Below are 16,633 nucleotides of genomic sequence, written 5' to 3'. Positions count from 1 at the left end.
CGAACCCGGACGTCATCAAGAGTGGACCGTCGCACAACAAGTGACGTGCAGAACGTGTTCGCCATAATGATAATAAACCGTCAACACAAAGCCACAACAAAGTAATCACCAGTTGAGCTGTGCAACGTTTGTGGATAAGTATATAGCAAGCCTGCACATTTGGACGAATACCTTTGGATCCCAGCCCTTATAAAACTGCTGAAGAATTGAGCGAACAACGAGGTAAAGTTAGCATACAAGCTAACTAGCCAGGTTTACCTGTGCTGCTATAAGCTAATACCAGTAGGTAGTATGCACTGGCTGGTTCTCTCGGTCAAAATAAAACGATGGATATCAGCCGGGATGTACTCGTCATATCTCCTCAGTGTGGATTTACAGTGAATGGCATAATATGCAATTATAGTGTGTTCACTTTTAAAAGTGTCGCCAACGTGCTAAGTTGACTAGCCTTCCGCTTTAGCTCGTGTTGCTAGCCAAACACCGCAACAGGCAGCGTTTGTGTCGGTTCCGGTCCGCCCCGGAGAATATCAATAAAGAACCGAAATACGGGACGTGGAAACTGTCGTTCTAAATCAGGATATAAAAAAGTTGCCGTGATATTATTTTCCCCAAACTAACGTGAAGCTGAATGAATGTGCCTTCGTCAGTTGTAGTCTCTTGAAAACACGGCTGTGTGACATTTGTGATGTGATGGTGCGGATCCACGGTTTAGCTCCATATTTCCTCAGTCACATTCCTGTGATGTGGCAGTCTTAGAAGAAATCGTAAACTAGCATCCGTGGTCGCCTGCTCTAACTCTGTTTTTTTTTCCAATATTAATTCATTTATTTAATGAATGAAGTGAGTAGTGACCAAGTGCCACTATCCTTGCAACGCTATGGCGTCGGCATCTGCCAGTGTGGACTCCAAGGCAGAGCTGACTGCTTTACTTGAACAGTGGGAGAGGGAACAGCAAGGTGGCACACAGGAGCTGGTCAACATCCTTACCAAGTTAGTATCTTTTTTTTAATTAAATCATGCTTTGTTATGTTATAAAGGGAGCAATTAAGGTAGCAAACCTTTTATCGCAATGTCACTTTCAGAATCTCGGAACTTGTTGAGAAGGAGACGGAAGAGTACCACAAAGCAGACCCAGACCCTTTCGATGACCGACATCCCGGTATGCAAAACATGCCAAACAAAAATACCGTCTCTGGACCTCTGGAGATTGTGTGTTTTTGACATTTCCCTCTTCGCCACTAGGGAGAGCTGATCCAGAATGTATGCTGGGGCACCTGCTCAAGATCCTCTTTAAGAATGATGATTTCATGAACACAGTAAGTATGGATTAACAGGAATTAGGGCCCTATTAGATATCCCTTTTCTCAGACTTATTTGTTCCCTGTAATTTTTCAGTTTAAAATTACGCTTTTTATCGATTTGAGCAACTCTTGTCACCGAAGACAGACGATTTAGTTCAGCAAGGCCTAATTCAAAGGTGTGTTACACATTAAATGCAAATATCTCTATAAATTCAACTATTTTCTCTGGCATCAAAGTTCAAATATGATTATGTTACAATCAAAAGATCTCAAACTCATTAAAAATGACTCTATGGAGTGATGGTAAGTTAGAATTGTTTCTTTTTTGTTGGTGCCTGATACCCTGCCATCTGAGTATAGATCTATATACATGGATGTAAACGTTGAATTTTTTGTTGAACTACAATTTCCCTATTTATCTAGTCATTGATTGTTCAGAATAACAGTTAAGATAATTAAAAACTGTTTTGTTATAGTAATGGCTGTTTGATCATTTTAGTTTGTACAGGGGGTCCTCACTTCAGGTCGGGTTTACGTTCTAAGGGGTCTGCCGTTAAGCGATTTCTACTGTTTTACTGTACAGTATTTACATACATATCGCCCATTTCTACTGTGCTATTTTCCCTTTCCTTTTTTTATAATGTTTATATTTGGATGGATATAGGCCAATTCTAAACGCGTACAATACGTACTCACTCACAACACCGATAACAGTGCATTCCGCGCATATTTTAGTATCGCAAAGCCCTTCGTAACTCTGAGTACGTCGTTAAGTGAGGACTACCTGTGTTAAGTGGTATCTTGAGGAGACCCAGAGGTAATGCTTGCCTTGACTTGGTTCACTGCAGGGACTCGGCAGTGTTTGTGGAGGAATCAGTGAAAGTCAGCAGTGCAGCCTAGAATAACAAAACTATTTTTTGTGTTCTTGCGGCTTAGGGCTGCTCAAGGGCTGCTCGATGCAATGCTGTTCATCCTAAAAATGAATAATCTGAAGTCAGTGTCCAAGTTAGAAAGTGCTCTCTATACATTCCAATGTTTCCCTTTCTAGCTGGTGAATAGCTATGTGATGACCAGCAGGGAATTTTCCTTGAATGCAGCAGCATGTCGCTTGCTTCAGAACATCATGCCCGGGCTGGAGACGGCTGTGGTCTTTCAAGAAAAGGTACACTATATCCGTATTAAATACAAAACAACATCCTTTACTTTTTTGTTATTTTGATTTCATGAAATGATTATCAACCTTCATGCCAATTTGGAACAGTCTTTTCAAACTTGCTCTTCTGCGTCTGTCATGCAACTTGAGGTGACACACATAGAGTAGTAATAAAGTCAGTATTACAAGAACATCTTGGAAGCTGGATGAAAATAGAAGGGCCCCCTTTTGACTTGGAATGTCAGTTTATCCACTTGTGTCCTTGGTGTAAAAGCATCTGCAAGTGGCAACAGCTCAGTGCAGGGATAACTGCTCCCCCATGGCTATAACTACTCTCACTGACTTTTTGAGTCACGACCCATCTCTGGCATTTTGAAAGTTACAAAATGGTTTTAAGATGTACTGTCATTTCCGGACTATAAGCCTCTACTTTTTTCCACACGCTTTGAACACTGCGGCTCACACAACGATGCGGCTAATTTATGGATTTTTCAGGGGCTAACGAGTTTAATGCCTCCAAAATATTTAGCCTCCTCATATCGGATCAATGAAATCACCATGAAATTCTGGGGCCGTGCAATTCCGGCACAGAAGAAGACGACTTTAATGGTTTTAATGCGCAGGAGGAAGACCAAGATAGCGATCAGCTGGAGTACCACATAGATAGAAAATGGATGGATGGACTTTTCCTCGCTATTTATTATTAATCTTTTTCATCTGTCGTGTTCCACGCACTGTTTGGGACAAAAAAGCATTTCCAGTATGTATTTGTGGACGTTACCGGTCTGGATTTAATTAAGTTACAAAAAATGTTTACGTGTAAATATCTCATGTTACAATGTGGACACCTGCAGCATACAGACAAGTACGGCCTATATATGTACACATTAATTTATTTATGTATAGCCGGCGCGGCTTATACTCAGGTGTGCTCAATAGTCCGGAAATGGTATATGAGCTAAGGTATATGAAAGATGATTGCACTTGTGTGTCATTGCCTGAACTGTAACTAGATACTAAACTGACGGTCTTCCAGTCTCCTACTTTGACTTGATATTTTGTTGTTGTTACCAGCTTTTCCTCTAATCTACCAGCAGGCCTTAACAATTCTAAGTTGATTCAAGCCTGATGTCTGCGTAATAGAACATTATAGCAATTTGTCTGAGAAGATTCTCAGCCTTCCAGCTCTTGCTACTCACTAATAAATCTTTTCCTGGTAACTCTTTAAATTTCCCTCGATGATTTCACTCTGATTCAAGAGAACGTTTTATTTCTGAACTTCATTCATATTTTCATTTTTCTGTACCCTCTACTGTTGTTGTTTTTTTAATTAAAACTGCGGCTCAAGAACTCGTTCGCATTCTTCAAGAGCCGTGTTTCGTTAATGCCTTTGTTTGTTCTATTCAGGAGGGAATAGTTGAAAGGCTGTTTAAGTGGGCACAGGAGGCCGAGCAGCCTCTCCGAATCTATGCCACGGGCTTGTTGGCAGGTGCGATGGAGAACCAGGACATTGCGGCCAACTACAGAGAGGAGAATTCTGTTTTGGTCAGTAGGGGATGCTGCTATCCCATGTTAATTTCATACAAATGAAATACGCAAAATCGCTTTTCACTCGAAGAGATATTGTAGAAAAAGCTGTAACTCTGCCGTCTCAAATAGCATCGGAGCAATTTGGTCATCATCAGAATGCGGCGTGATGTAACTGCGCAGCATCTTGATTTAAATGCTCTCCTTTGACAGGTGCCTTTGATGTTGCATCGGTTACGGGAGCTCCAGGATAAGGATGCTGAGACCAAAAGGGAAATCAAACGCCCAAGCCCCAGGAAGACATTGAGTGAACCTTTGTTACCTTTGGATGAGGAGACAGTTGATGGGGCCTTTGAAGAGAAGCCCTTCACACCAGGCCGAAACGGCGCCGAAAAGGAGGAGACAGAGCAGGAGGACGATGGCGAAATTCCCCTCTCGACCATCGAGCCCGAAAATGAGCTTTCGTTCCGTTTAAACTCTCCACATAAGACCAGCAGCCGCGCAAACTCGGCCGCTAAAACCATGATGAAGCCCATGTCTGCCCCCGCTTCCCTGATATACCCAGGCTTGTCTGATGGTAACACTTACCTGAGACGGAGAGCAGAGAGGGACTCCCTGAGTGGCAGGACCTCAAAACCCAAACTGAATTTCTCTTTGCCAGAGCCAGAGAGGACTTTTAGCGAGCTGTCCAATAGCAGCTGGTCTGAGATGAGTCCATGGGTGATTGGCAACAACTATCATTTGTACCCTCTGACCGCAGAGATCGAACAGAGACTCATTCTACAATATCTCACTCCTCTTGGAGAATATCAGGAGGTTGGTAATTGCCGTCATCCCTCACAAGACGTAATATATTGTGTTGTGTTTCCATGGCGTTTTATCAAAGTAGACACGGACTCGAACGGCCACTAGTTGGCGTTTTGAATTCATACGGGTTATTATGTACAACGGCGGGACATGTTGACGTGTCATATCTGGCAGACGGCCATTTGTGTGGTTTTATAGTAAAGCGAATGGCAAAGGTTTTATTTGTTCTCTCTCTGCCCACAGCTCCTGGCGGTTTTCATGCAGATGGGAGCTCGTGAGTTGCTAATGCATTATATGGATCTGAAGCAGACCAATGATGTGCAGCTCACCTTTGAGGCTCTCAAGGTGAAACATTTCCTCGGCGCTTCATATCGAGACGTGGATCGGTGGTGCTAACCGCCAGGGTAAAACTTGTCACATATATCTCTGTATATTTCCTCCTCTTATAGTATCTCGCTTCCCTGCTGCTTCACAAGAAGTTTGCTGCGGAGTTTGTGGCACACGGAGGAGTTCAGAAGTTGCTGGAGATCCCGAGACCATCTATGGCTGCTACTGGAGTGTCCCTGTGCCTCTACTACCTTGCCTACAACCAGGATGCCATGGAAAGGGTACAGAGGCGTAATAAATGGAGTGACATATTCAAACCGGCGTTCCCGTTTTTAACAACACGACGTTGTAGTACAGAGATTTCTCCGTTGTCGGGCATGGCTGGATTCACATGATGGCGGTTTGAATGCTTGTAAGCAAGCAGTCATCTAAATTTGTTCAAAGTGATATAAATAAAAGTTGCATTACATTAAGCAAGAAATAATTGGAACATTAAAACCTATTGTCAAGAGCATTTGGTAGAGAGGGATTTATATATAAGTGTCCTTCATACACTTGTATTGATGCAAAAATGTTGAAAAAAAAATGATGTATCAAACAGAACAAACCCTTATATTGGCCCAAAAAGCTTCGTAGCGCTACTATATATTAGCTATCATTTGATATCTCTCATTATTTTGATACATAAACCTGTAGCTTCCGTTCATGTAACAATTAAGAGACAAGATGGCTTAGAAAAACACTTTGAATCCTGCTTTTATTGCTATAAAGGCATTCAGCGTTTCTTCTCTCTTCCAAAGGTGTGTATGTTGCCCCACACCGTCCTGTCAGATGTGGTTGGATACACACTGTGGCTGTTGGAATGCTCGCATGCGTCCGGCTGCTGCCACGCCACCATGTTCTTCTCCATTTCCTTTTCTTTCCGCGCTGTCCTGGAGCTTTTTGACAAGCAGGACGGGCTCCGACGTCTCGTCAATCTGGTAGGACGAGACACCGCAAACGCGATCATCTGTATATTTTTTCACTCGAAAAACACATCTGACTCAAACGGCATGCTAATCAATCGCACGACTGCTTCCAGATCAGTACGCTAGAGATCCTGAACCTAGAAGACCAGGGAGCGCTGTTGAGCGATGACGAGATCTTCTCAAGCCGGCAGACTGCCAAACACACTTGCATGGCGCTGCGCAGGTATTTTGAGGCTCATCTGGCAATCAAGGTGGAGCAGGTCAAGCAATCCTTGCAGCGGACGGAAGGAGGCGCCCCCATTCACTCCCAGCCATACTACAAGGTATATAGAAGAGCCTCGCTTTAGTGGCAGTGAAAGAAACGCATTTGACCTTTTGTATCGATGATTTGTGTCCTGCCATGCCTCAGGCGGTCAGCTACAGCCGCGAGCAGGTTGTGGAAATGATGGAGTTTCTCATCGAGTATGGCCCGCTCCGGCTTTACTGGGAACCAGCAGAGGTCTTTCACAAACTCTCCTGCGTCCAACTCCTTCTACAGCTCATTTCCATTGCTTGTGACTGGAGGACATACTACGGCAGGTAAGGACGGGACCGTAATTCTCTTCATAGTCCTTCACAATTTCACTGTCAATGTTTTAACACTTCTCTCCCAAAGATACAAATCAATGATAATGTTTCCTTACATGCAGGAGTGACACAGTGCGCTATGCCCTCGATATCTTGAGTATTCTCACCGTTGTACCAAAGACCCAGATGTTGTTGTCTGAGGCTGTTGCTGTGCTCGACGAGGGAGGCTCCACTGTTTCCAGTGTTGGTAGGTGTTACCTGAGTGTTTTGCCATTTTACCCGTGATCTATCTTTAAAGACGTTGCATATGGTCCGACATCCAATCATTTTTGAAATATGATACGGGGTTTTTTTTTCACTGCAGCATGTTTGATTAGATCAGCAGCTCTGCACACTGCACCAATTGAAAATGAGCATTTGTGCATTATTCAAGTAAAACCTTACAATATTTCTTTTACAGTTTGAGCACAATGTTTGGCATTTGATTGCTATCATTCACAAAATTACTACGTGTAATCATAAACATGTACTTGTAAATACGCATGTATATGATCACATATTCTTATTTATTTTTAAACACCTTTAACTTTCGATCTTTACTGTTCTTTTCATTTTATTTTGATTATCTGCTATTTTTTATTTTTATATGGAGTTCTATTTTGATTCTTCCCCACTTGACTCTGTCAAGGAGGAGCTGCTTTCAACGAAAAGCAATTTTCCCCCTGGGGGATCAATAAAGTCTTCTGATTCTGATTCCAAATTGAATGTAGTTTGGATTTAAATATCGTCATGTCATAAAATGTGAGCCCCACTCTTTTGAGTAACGGCGACTATTGCAAAAATTGCTACTATTCTCCCAGGCTTTCTCTCAATTAACGGGGGCTTCTCTTTGCAGGAATGAGCATAGTCCTGGCAGTCGCAGAAGGCGAGGTGTTTGTGAACGATGCCGAGATTCAGAAATCAGCGCTGCAAGTCGTGATCAACTGTGTGTGCGCTCCAGACAAACGGATGTCCAGCATCGGCAAGTTCATCGCAGGCACTCCCCGTCGTCGACTGCCACAGTTGACAAAAGCCAGCGAGAGCGTCCTTACTAAGATGTGGAATGTGGTGCAGTCCAACAACGGCATTAAGGTAGAGTGGCGTGGCTGCGTACGGCTTTCTGTGTGGGCATCGACAACGTGCGATCGCACGCCGGGCTGCCGTCAGGTATGCCCCAAGGCCCGGATATCGGACACCCGACAAGTATCTTCTGCCGGAATTCCTTCACGAGGAACCCTTCCGAAATAAAACCGCTCCTCAAACTCGTCGTCAGTCTTGTCACCGAAGGCTGATGCTTCTTGTGCATCTGTCCCGCAGGTCCTGCTGTCCCTGCTGACAGTGAAGATGCCCATTACGGACGCAGATCAGATCAGAGCGCTGGCTTGCAAGGCTCTGGTGGGTCTTTCTCGGTCCAGCTCTGTCAGGCAGATCATCAGCAAGCTGCCTTTGTTCAGCAGCGGCCACATCCAGCAGCTCATGAAGGAGCCCGTACTCCAGGACAAACGTAGCGAGCACGTCAAGTTCTGTAAATTTGCGGCCGAACTCATCGAAAGAATCTCAGGGAAACCCTTGCTGATCGGCACGGACGTGTCCCTGGCGTGGCTGCAGAGGGCCAGCGTGGTCGCTCAATCGAGGATCACCTTTCCCGAGAAAGAGCTGCTACTGCTGATCAGAAACCACCTCGTGGCCAAAGGCCTTCACGACACAGCCACCACGCTCACCAAAGAGGCCGACCTCCCGATGGCGTGTCTGTCTCACTCTTCGCACTCGAGTTCTGCTTTCCCTTCTGTTACTCCTCCACCGCCGGCCGCTCCGGTCGCCACTTTACCTCGCACCCCTCGGCTGGCCAATGGCGTCGGCTCCAGACTCAGCAACCACCCCTCTCATTCGACGACCCCGGTGTCCGGCCATCCGCAAACACGCCCGTCTACGTCGCAGCCCTCGGGGTCGTCCTCCGTCGCTTTCCCTTCCACGTCTGTGGCCCATTGCAACAACGGCTCCCCGCTGATTGGACGCATCGTCTTTTCCCGCGAACGGCAAATGGCTTGCAATTCCGTGAGCTGCAAGAAACCCAGGGTGCTGCGACAGAAGTCTGATCACGGGGCCTTCAGCCAGACGCCAGCGATGAAGAAGCAGTTTGACAGACACCTGCCCTCCCCCCCTGCGTTAGACAATATCATCACAGAGTATCTGCGAGAGCAGCACGCGCGCTGTAAAAACCCTGTGGCAACCTGTCCACCCTTCTCTCTTTTCACCCCCCATCAGTGCCCTGAGCCCAAACAGAGACGCCAAGCGCCTGTCAACTTTACGTCCAGACACACGCGAAGGGTTATATATCCTAAATATGGAGGCGTAGATGGAGGATGCTTCGATAGACATCTCATTTTTAGCAGGTTTGCACGCAGGCTCTTTAAGCGTTTTCTTCTTTAAATCAGCGAGAATGTGTTTTCCGGTCTGTGATTCACCATCAATTCCTTTCACCCTTATTTTCCGTTTCCCCAGGTTCCGTCCCATCTCAGTGTTCAGGGAAGCCGACGAGGACGAAAGTGGATTCATGTGTTGCGCGTTCTCAGCCCGCGAGCGTTTTCTCATGCTCGGGACCTGCACGGGGCAACTCAAGCTCTACAACGTTTTTTCAGGCCAAGAGGAAGCCAGCTACAGCTGCCATAGTTCCGCCATAACTCACTTAGAGCCGTCACGGGTAAGCAGACCAAAACGTCAGTATCGTTTGAGATTGCGCGGCGATGTTATTGCAATCGTAGAATTACCTTTCCTGGAATGAATGAGTTCAAAATGTAAATGCGCTCTTCTTGGGCTCTCAATAATGAGAGTAGCAGGAAGGGAGAAAAGAGAGCGGTTGAGCAGGATGGATAAAATGGACCGTCATGAATCAACTTAAGCTACTGGAACTATACTTTACCTTTCAGCGCAAATTATCATTGATCTGGACGGGCCTTTAGGCACGAGCTGGAGAGAATGGAAACCGCAGAGCTTCCGAGCATCCGGATAGTAAAGCCACTACTTTTGACTCCTGTGTATTTTAGAAAAATATGCTAAGCATCCTTAATTACTGATTTGACATAACCGTAATTAAAAGACTAATCGCGATTGCACAGGAGAATGGTGCAATCACGTCGAAACTGTTTCTCGATCATCATATATTTGAAAGTGCATTTGGATTTACCGACTCCCACTCCAAGAATAGAGCTGCATCCACCACCGGTAAGAAAAAGTGAAGACTCACTTTTGAGCCAATAATAGGACACCGACGTTCTGCTTACATAAAAGTCATGACATGGAGAAATCCAAAACAGAGTCAGTATCAGCAGTGGCCTCATAGGCTCAGGAGGAATTGAAGCAAGAAGGTGCATTTTATTAAACACGAAATCTATTGAGGAACATTAACATTAAGAACGGAATCACGCTTTGTTTTTTTTTTCGGAGTTCAAATATGTTCGCTGTCAAGTCCCTCCTAAAAGACTACATTTTGTATTTTCTAGGATGGCTCCCTGCTTTTAACGTCAGCCTCGTGGAGTTACCCAATGTCTGCACTGTGGGGCATGAAGTCTGTGTTCATCATGAAGTAAGAAATGTGTCAACGACGAGACTCAAAAACACTAAATTTTCATAGGTTGTCATTTTTTACAATACAAAATGTTCCCCTAGTTATTATTCTTAGATTATGGCAAAATCAATACTGTAACATTGCGGGACTTGCATCTATCTGGGCAAAGTATCCTACAGATACCTTCAATCCATTTTCATAGTATTCTGTCATTTGTTTTTGCAGTTGTTCCCAGTCATGCTTCTTCACTGTCTTGACTCTTTCATTTTATGAAGTTAAAGTCATTCTATGAAATCTATTAAAAAGTGTTGAAATATTTGCTACTCTTTTCAGGCACTCCTTTCTGGGTGACCACTATGTGGAGTTCAGTAAGCTTTCACAAGATCGCGTGATAGGAACTAAGGAACATATAGCACGTGTAAGTATATCAGAATTGTCCGTAATATCGCAACAAATATGGAAAAACAACACCACGGCTTTCGTTTCAAGTCCCGTGTTTTTGTCTCTACTAGATATATGACATACAGACGGGTCAGGTAACACTGACTCTCAACAACCCAGATCTGGCAAACAACTACAAGAGGAACTGCGCCACTTTCAACCCCACCGACGACCTGGTGCTCAACGACGGCGTTCTCTGGGATGTGCGCACCGCTCAGGCCATTCACAAATTCGACAAGTTCAACATGAACATAAGTGGTGTTTTCCATCCGAATGGCCTGGAGGTCATCATTAACACAGAAATTGTATCCTTGAGAGTGAAGTGCTTTGCTTGTTTAGTTTTTTTTATTTTCAGCAGACAACCAGCTCCACAACAGGGAGTTAAACCAAGCCATCCATTCATCTTTGTTTTTTGTTTTTTTTAATAGAGCGTGAGAGATGAACACTTGTTGTCTTCTCAAGAAGACTGGCATGGGTCCAGTTTCAAAGTACACTTCTGTGTTAAAATGATAATTGTATTTGGATCAAGAACCTATTCTTTGACATGGGAAAATAGGTGTAAACATATAATTTATTAGTGGTTAAAAATACTCATAAAGATCATTGAAACCTCCTTTACGTGCTCGTCACTTTACATGTCACTTTGTACATGGCATCATTCTAAAGTCTCTTGGTAAGTTAATAACATGTGACTTTATATATTGGAATTATTTGAAGTCATACTAAAGTAAATCAAGTAAAGTAAATCAGTGTTGCTTCTACAGCAGTTGCATTGCCGAAACTGTAAGTAACCTTGTATTTTATTTAAAAATCTCATGGATGTCGTGTGTAACCGCTCTAATCATTATTTAAATGGTTATATCAGGAAAAAACCTTTAAAATATCGCAGCTTTAAATGTCTGTAGCCCACCACCTGGTTATGAGTTCATGACTTTACAGTGATCATTTGTTCCACCGTAAAAAAAAAAGTTAACCGCCAGTTATAATTTTTTTTTTATTATTATTATGAGAAGTGAACAATTTCACAACTCGGACCTGATTGGAAACTGAATTCCGATTTGAAGTATTTCTCGCCCCATTTCTAGGATGACCATTAAAACTAACTTTTATTGCACAAAATATTAATTTTACTTACCCGGATTCAGACGGAGACGGTGAAAATGAATCTTCCTTAGTTTGGGTTTTCAGTGGGATTTGCGGACTTTCCACCTTCTCCACACAGTTCCAGCCCTGGACCAGTGCAGAATCGTCTTCAACAACAACGGCACCGTCATTTACGGAGGTATGTATGGAAGCCGCTGGAAGCAGCGAAACAATAAGATGATGCGTTTCGGTCCAAGGATATGGATTATGGAGCGAAGTGAACATTTGTTTATATTTTTATATATTTTTTGGGGGGGGGTAAAATCGAATGTGTGGCCAGAGTCAAATGTCCAGAAGGCTCGGTGTTAGTTTCACAGCGGGGCGTCTACACGCCGCACCGCGGGAAGAGCCACGAACGCGCCCGTGATGGTTCTGCAAACGCAAACAACCCGAGCCCGACATGAGCAGTTTGGTTTTAGTTTTTTTCCGCCGTACCCATGCGTCTGTCGCTTTGGCAGCAATGTTGCAGGCTGATGATGAAGACGACATGATGGAGATGCAAATGAAAAGTCCGTTCGGTTCATCATTCAGGACCTTCAACGCCACAGACTACAAACCCATCGGTAAGACATCTTGCCGTTTCTGCACTTTGACCTTTTCTCCACGACGATCATCCCGGGTGTGTTTTGTATTCTTTTAAATAGACAAAATACATATACATCGATCGTATGAGATTAATTACCGATGTGTTATTGTGTTCCTTGCAGCCACGATCGATGTCAAGAGAAATATATTTGACCTTTGCACGGATACAAAGGATTGCTACTTGGCCGTGATCGAGGTAGCCTCTCATACTCAGGCTTGCTTTTTACATCGCAAAGGATCGCAATGATTTAAGAATATGTAGCTATACATGGCATATCAAAAGTTTTCCTTTTCCCTCCGGATGCATCCCGTAGAATCAAGACTCCGTCAACACGGACACGGTCTGCAGGCTCTATGAAGTCGGTCGACAAAGGCTAGCGGAGGAAGAGGAGGAGGATGAAGAGGATCAGGTAGTTAACGAACTTCCTTTATATGGAAAAGTGCCTCTTCGTCCCCCCGAGGTAGACCTAAAAGTTGAATTGTAATTGGCCTTCAAAGAAAGGATCCGGAATGGTGTGGAAAGACTTTAAGGCAGATTTTTATGATTTGGGGATGAATATACGCGGTCGATTTCACATTTCTGCGATAGGAGGACGACGACCAGGAGGAAGACGACGACGACGACGAGGACTCCGATGACGACGTCGACACGGATCCCCTCATCGCCGAGCTGGAGAACGAGAACGGCGGGGAAGATGAGGATGACGAAGAGGAGGACGACGGAAACGAGGAGCTCTCTCCCTCGGACGAGGAGGTGGTGCGGCTGCTGGAAGAGGTGGCCGACATCGGCGACGACGACGACGGCGACGACGACGACGACAACGACGACAACGAGGAGAACGACGACGACGACTCGGAAAATGACGACGTCGATCTGGACGGCGACAACGGTGAGTCCGGAAGGAGCGGGGATTACGGAGGTCGGCCAGAGCTAGCGACATAAAAGATTTGAATTCTGAGGTCCGGAGAGGACAACTTTATTAATGCATAACTGTTTTTACGACGGTAATGTTGGTAAAGTTGTTCCAAACTACTGTCGTCATAGAGGTTCAGCAAATAGTAAAAATCATATCCTTGATACGTATTCATGTCATGGCTATTATTCATATTGAAATCGCCATGAAATGAGATGGGAATTCGAGCAGGTGTTTTGCTCGTGTCGAAATCAAAGAAGAACTAATGTCTCGGCACATACGCGCTACACGCGGCAAGGGGGGGGGTGAAGAATCCGGACGCCGGATTCGGCCGGGGCTTCAAAACCGCTCCCCGTTTGTTCCTCCGTATCGCTTCGACCCCTTACCCGTTGACACATGCTGCATTAAGTCTCTGTATTCGCACAGGTCTAAGTCAGTGTTTGCTTTTCTCATAAACAGACAGTTCTGACAACTCTGACCTTGAGGATGACATCATCTTATCCCTCAACGAGTGAGGCCCGGGCGGCATCTGAGATGAGACAGCATATCAACTTTGCCTGGGAGATATTTGAGCTGCAGAACAGGAGGCATGAAAAGAGAGGGTGATATCAGCAGATAAGGTGGGAGATAACTTGGAGCACTGCCAGTCTGAAACAGTTGGTGTCTGCACACAATGGGACTCTCAGTGACAGGACCGAGGAAGAACAAGCTCAGATCGAATGAAAGAAACGGAAAAAATTGCGTGCAAAAGTGATTGTATATGATCTAGTTTTATAAAAAAAAAAAAAACAGGCGAGCTTGGTTACGAGTGGAACGGTCAGGGTGTCGACGCAGTGAAGCAAAGTTTTCTATTTTATTGTATTCACGAGTCTTTTAACGAGCCTCCCCATTTGATATCGATTCACGTTTTTGTAAGGCGCCGTCGCTCGCGGGTCGGTCTTTGGAGGGCGCGGGGGTCACGCAGCCGGACCGCGGGTCGGCTTTTGAGTTCCAAAGAGTGCGGTGCGTTCCGGAGCCCGGACGCCACCTGGGATAACAGACAGCAGTACTTCGCGTTTGAATTTGGTAGCCAACGCAAGGAACACACACACCGGCAGAGTTATCGAGCGACACTTTCAGGCCGCGCTTTCGACCGTAAACCAAAAGGCCGCAGAGGAGTGCCGTTTTCAAACACCCTCTCCTTATTTCGCACACGGAAGCGGGGAAATGAACGCAACTTTCACACCCTTTGCCCGGAAACGTTTTCCAGCATCCCTTTAAGAAGCCCGCCGGGTTTTCCCGATCAGATAGATGGACGCGGGGCTGCGAGCTGTTCGTTACGACGCGGCTCCTTCGTACTGTGATAGCTTCTACTTAAGACCACGACAATGAGGATACGGCCCGGCTAAACGGCGGATGCAAACATCGGGAATAACATTTGACGGAAAAAAATGTAAGTAAATGCCCGGCTCTTGCACAGTTCTGGTCAGCGGCGCCAACACGATATGTCTTTCAAATTATTTGCCCCATATCTACTCATTTTACCGGTTTTCTTTTTCAGAGGAGTATGATGAATTTCTTGACAGTTTTATGTACAGCTTGTATGTATCGAAAAGTATTTTTTCCTATAAATAAAACTTTGAAATCACATTTTGTGTACTGCTTCGATTAGAACGCCGCACCGCCCCTGTGAGAGTTTAACTCGCGCGCAGACGAACATTTTCATCTTCCGCGAGTTCGGATGCCACGGATGAAGGCAAGAGCGCAGGCGGTGAAGATACAGTTATCTTGGTCTGTTTAACACAATAATCAACCTGGTGGTATCTGCCGGGTGGGGGGGGTCTAGGAGGACGCCAAAATCACGTAGAACACGTCACTAGATCAACACAATTTCAGTCAAAAGTGAGATTGCACTTTTGTGTAAACACAATTGCTCATTGAATCCTGTCTCCAAACACCTGGCTGCGAATTGTCACCAAGCCATCGTCACGTTTCCAAATACGCGAAGCGTCTGTCTTGCCTTCTCTTTTTTTTTTTTTTTGCACAAATGAGCATTGTTGTGAAATCAACGCGGTTTATCTGTTGTTTTTTTTTTTTTTTTTTTGTAGCACGACAAGCAACATATGTAATTGAAAATTAAATTTGTAACTGTCCAAATGTTAGAGCGAACGTTATTAATTCCTTCGCGCGCGTGCCTCCGGAGTAAAGCGAAATCCTTTCGTTCAATACTTTTCATCAATTATAACTCAATCTCCGATGAGCAAATTGCATCTTCATGCCTTGTATTCCAAAAGTGCGCGCGCTTGAAATTTTCCATAAAATGAGCTCTTTGTTATCGAATCGCACACGCAAGGATTTTAATTTTTCTGCGGCCTCCCCCATAGTTAATAATAGAACACATTAAAATAGTAATCACAACCACATTGAGAGGGATCAAATAAATCTCATTAAGTGTGGGTCCACGTGTTAAGCTATGTGCACTGGCACATTCCTGCAGAGCACATAAAATGTACCATACCAAAAAGATATAAAGTAGTAAGAGTGTGTGTGTGTGTGTGTGTGTGTGTGTGTGCAGGCAGGTGATCGATGAGTTGGAAAGGCCCGGGTCTTATTACCTCCTCTGCTGCCTCTTATTGTCTGCTGGCTTTGGGGGTGTAGAAACAGATTGTAGCTCTCACTGCATTAGGCAATTCCTGTTTGCAGTGGACCGGCGTCTCCCCCTCACAAAGCTGCTACGCGGCTCCACCCCAACTAAAACCAATCTGTCATTATTTTTATTTTTTTTCCCCCCCTTCTTAAAATATTCTTTGTGCCAATTTTTTTTTTTTTCTCTCGGTGCAAACTGCCCCGCAAGATTTATTAGCCGGGATGCATATTTAGCCCCACGCTCTTTCGGCTTAATGTGTGTGATTGGAGCACTGCCCACAGTGTTCCACTTGAAGTAACAGACAGATGGGATTCAGTCACAGCGTTGCTATGATGGAGAGAAATCGCCCTGCTGAACACTGCCCTCCCACCCACACTACATCACAATCACTGGACGCTCAACATTCATCAAATCACACATATTTTTCAAGTCACCGAGGCTCCGTGGGATGAGACACCACGATGCACTGTAATGATCGGCTTGGAAGTGAACCATGCTTAAGATGAACCTTGACACAATCTGCCAGAAAATGGCATTATACATTTATTTATCTTGAAATGTTTTGAAAAATTCTTCTCTTCAAAGGGAAAATTGACCCGAGCGGTTATTTGCGACTTTCAGACGGTTTATATTGCTGTGTTGGTTTGAAACTATTTCAGGTCACGCTTGG

The 16,633-nt window shown here is 44.7% G+C and overlaps 1 protein-coding gene and 1 long non-coding RNA gene across 2 annotated transcripts; one reads left to right on the top strand and one right to left on the bottom strand.

Annotated features, from left to right (window-relative positions):
- Window positions 1-20: 20 nt before the first annotated feature.
- dcaf1 (ddb1 and cul4 associated factor 1) lies at window positions 21-14,964 on the top strand. Its single transcript, XM_086141983.1, has 25 exons — window positions 21-222; window positions 842-990; window positions 1,083-1,159; window positions 1,243-1,316; window positions 2,350-2,463; window positions 3,862-3,999; window positions 4,195-4,797; window positions 5,032-5,133; window positions 5,238-5,396; window positions 5,916-6,095; window positions 6,197-6,406; window positions 6,493-6,662; window positions 6,773-6,897; window positions 7,546-7,781; window positions 8,007-9,082; window positions 9,192-9,390; window positions 10,190-10,272; window positions 10,588-10,672; window positions 10,767-11,000; window positions 11,884-11,977; window positions 12,297-12,401; window positions 12,546-12,619; window positions 12,738-12,833; window positions 13,013-13,313; window positions 13,797-14,964. Exons 2-25 carry the CDS (start codon window positions 878-880, stop codon window positions 13,850-13,852), a joined length of 4,704 nt encoding a protein of 1,567 aa, XP_085998109.1. The 5' UTR covers window positions 21-222; window positions 842-877; the 3' UTR covers window positions 13,853-14,964.
- On the bottom strand, window positions 5,847-6,628 carry LOC147214491 (uncharacterized). The gene is made up of 2 exons (XR_015104394.1): window positions 6,488-6,628; window positions 5,847-6,399 (listed from the first exon to the last, which is right to left on the bottom strand). It is a non-coding gene; the product is annotated as an uncharacterized LOC147214491 (long non-coding RNA).
- Window positions 14,965-16,633: the final 1,669 nt, after the last annotated feature.

The sequence above is a fragment of the Fistularia commersonii genome, chromosome 34, assembly GCF_037954325.1.
Source record: "Fistularia commersonii isolate RoL2024-O1a breed Wild chromosome 34, RoL_Fcom_v1.0, whole genome shotgun sequence".
NCBI classification, from domain to species: domain Eukaryota; kingdom Metazoa; phylum Chordata; class Actinopteri; order Syngnathiformes; family Fistulariidae; genus Fistularia; species Fistularia commersonii.
The sequence above is the reverse complement of the archived record's forward strand: the minus strand, read 5'-3'. Positions and strand labels throughout refer to the sequence as shown.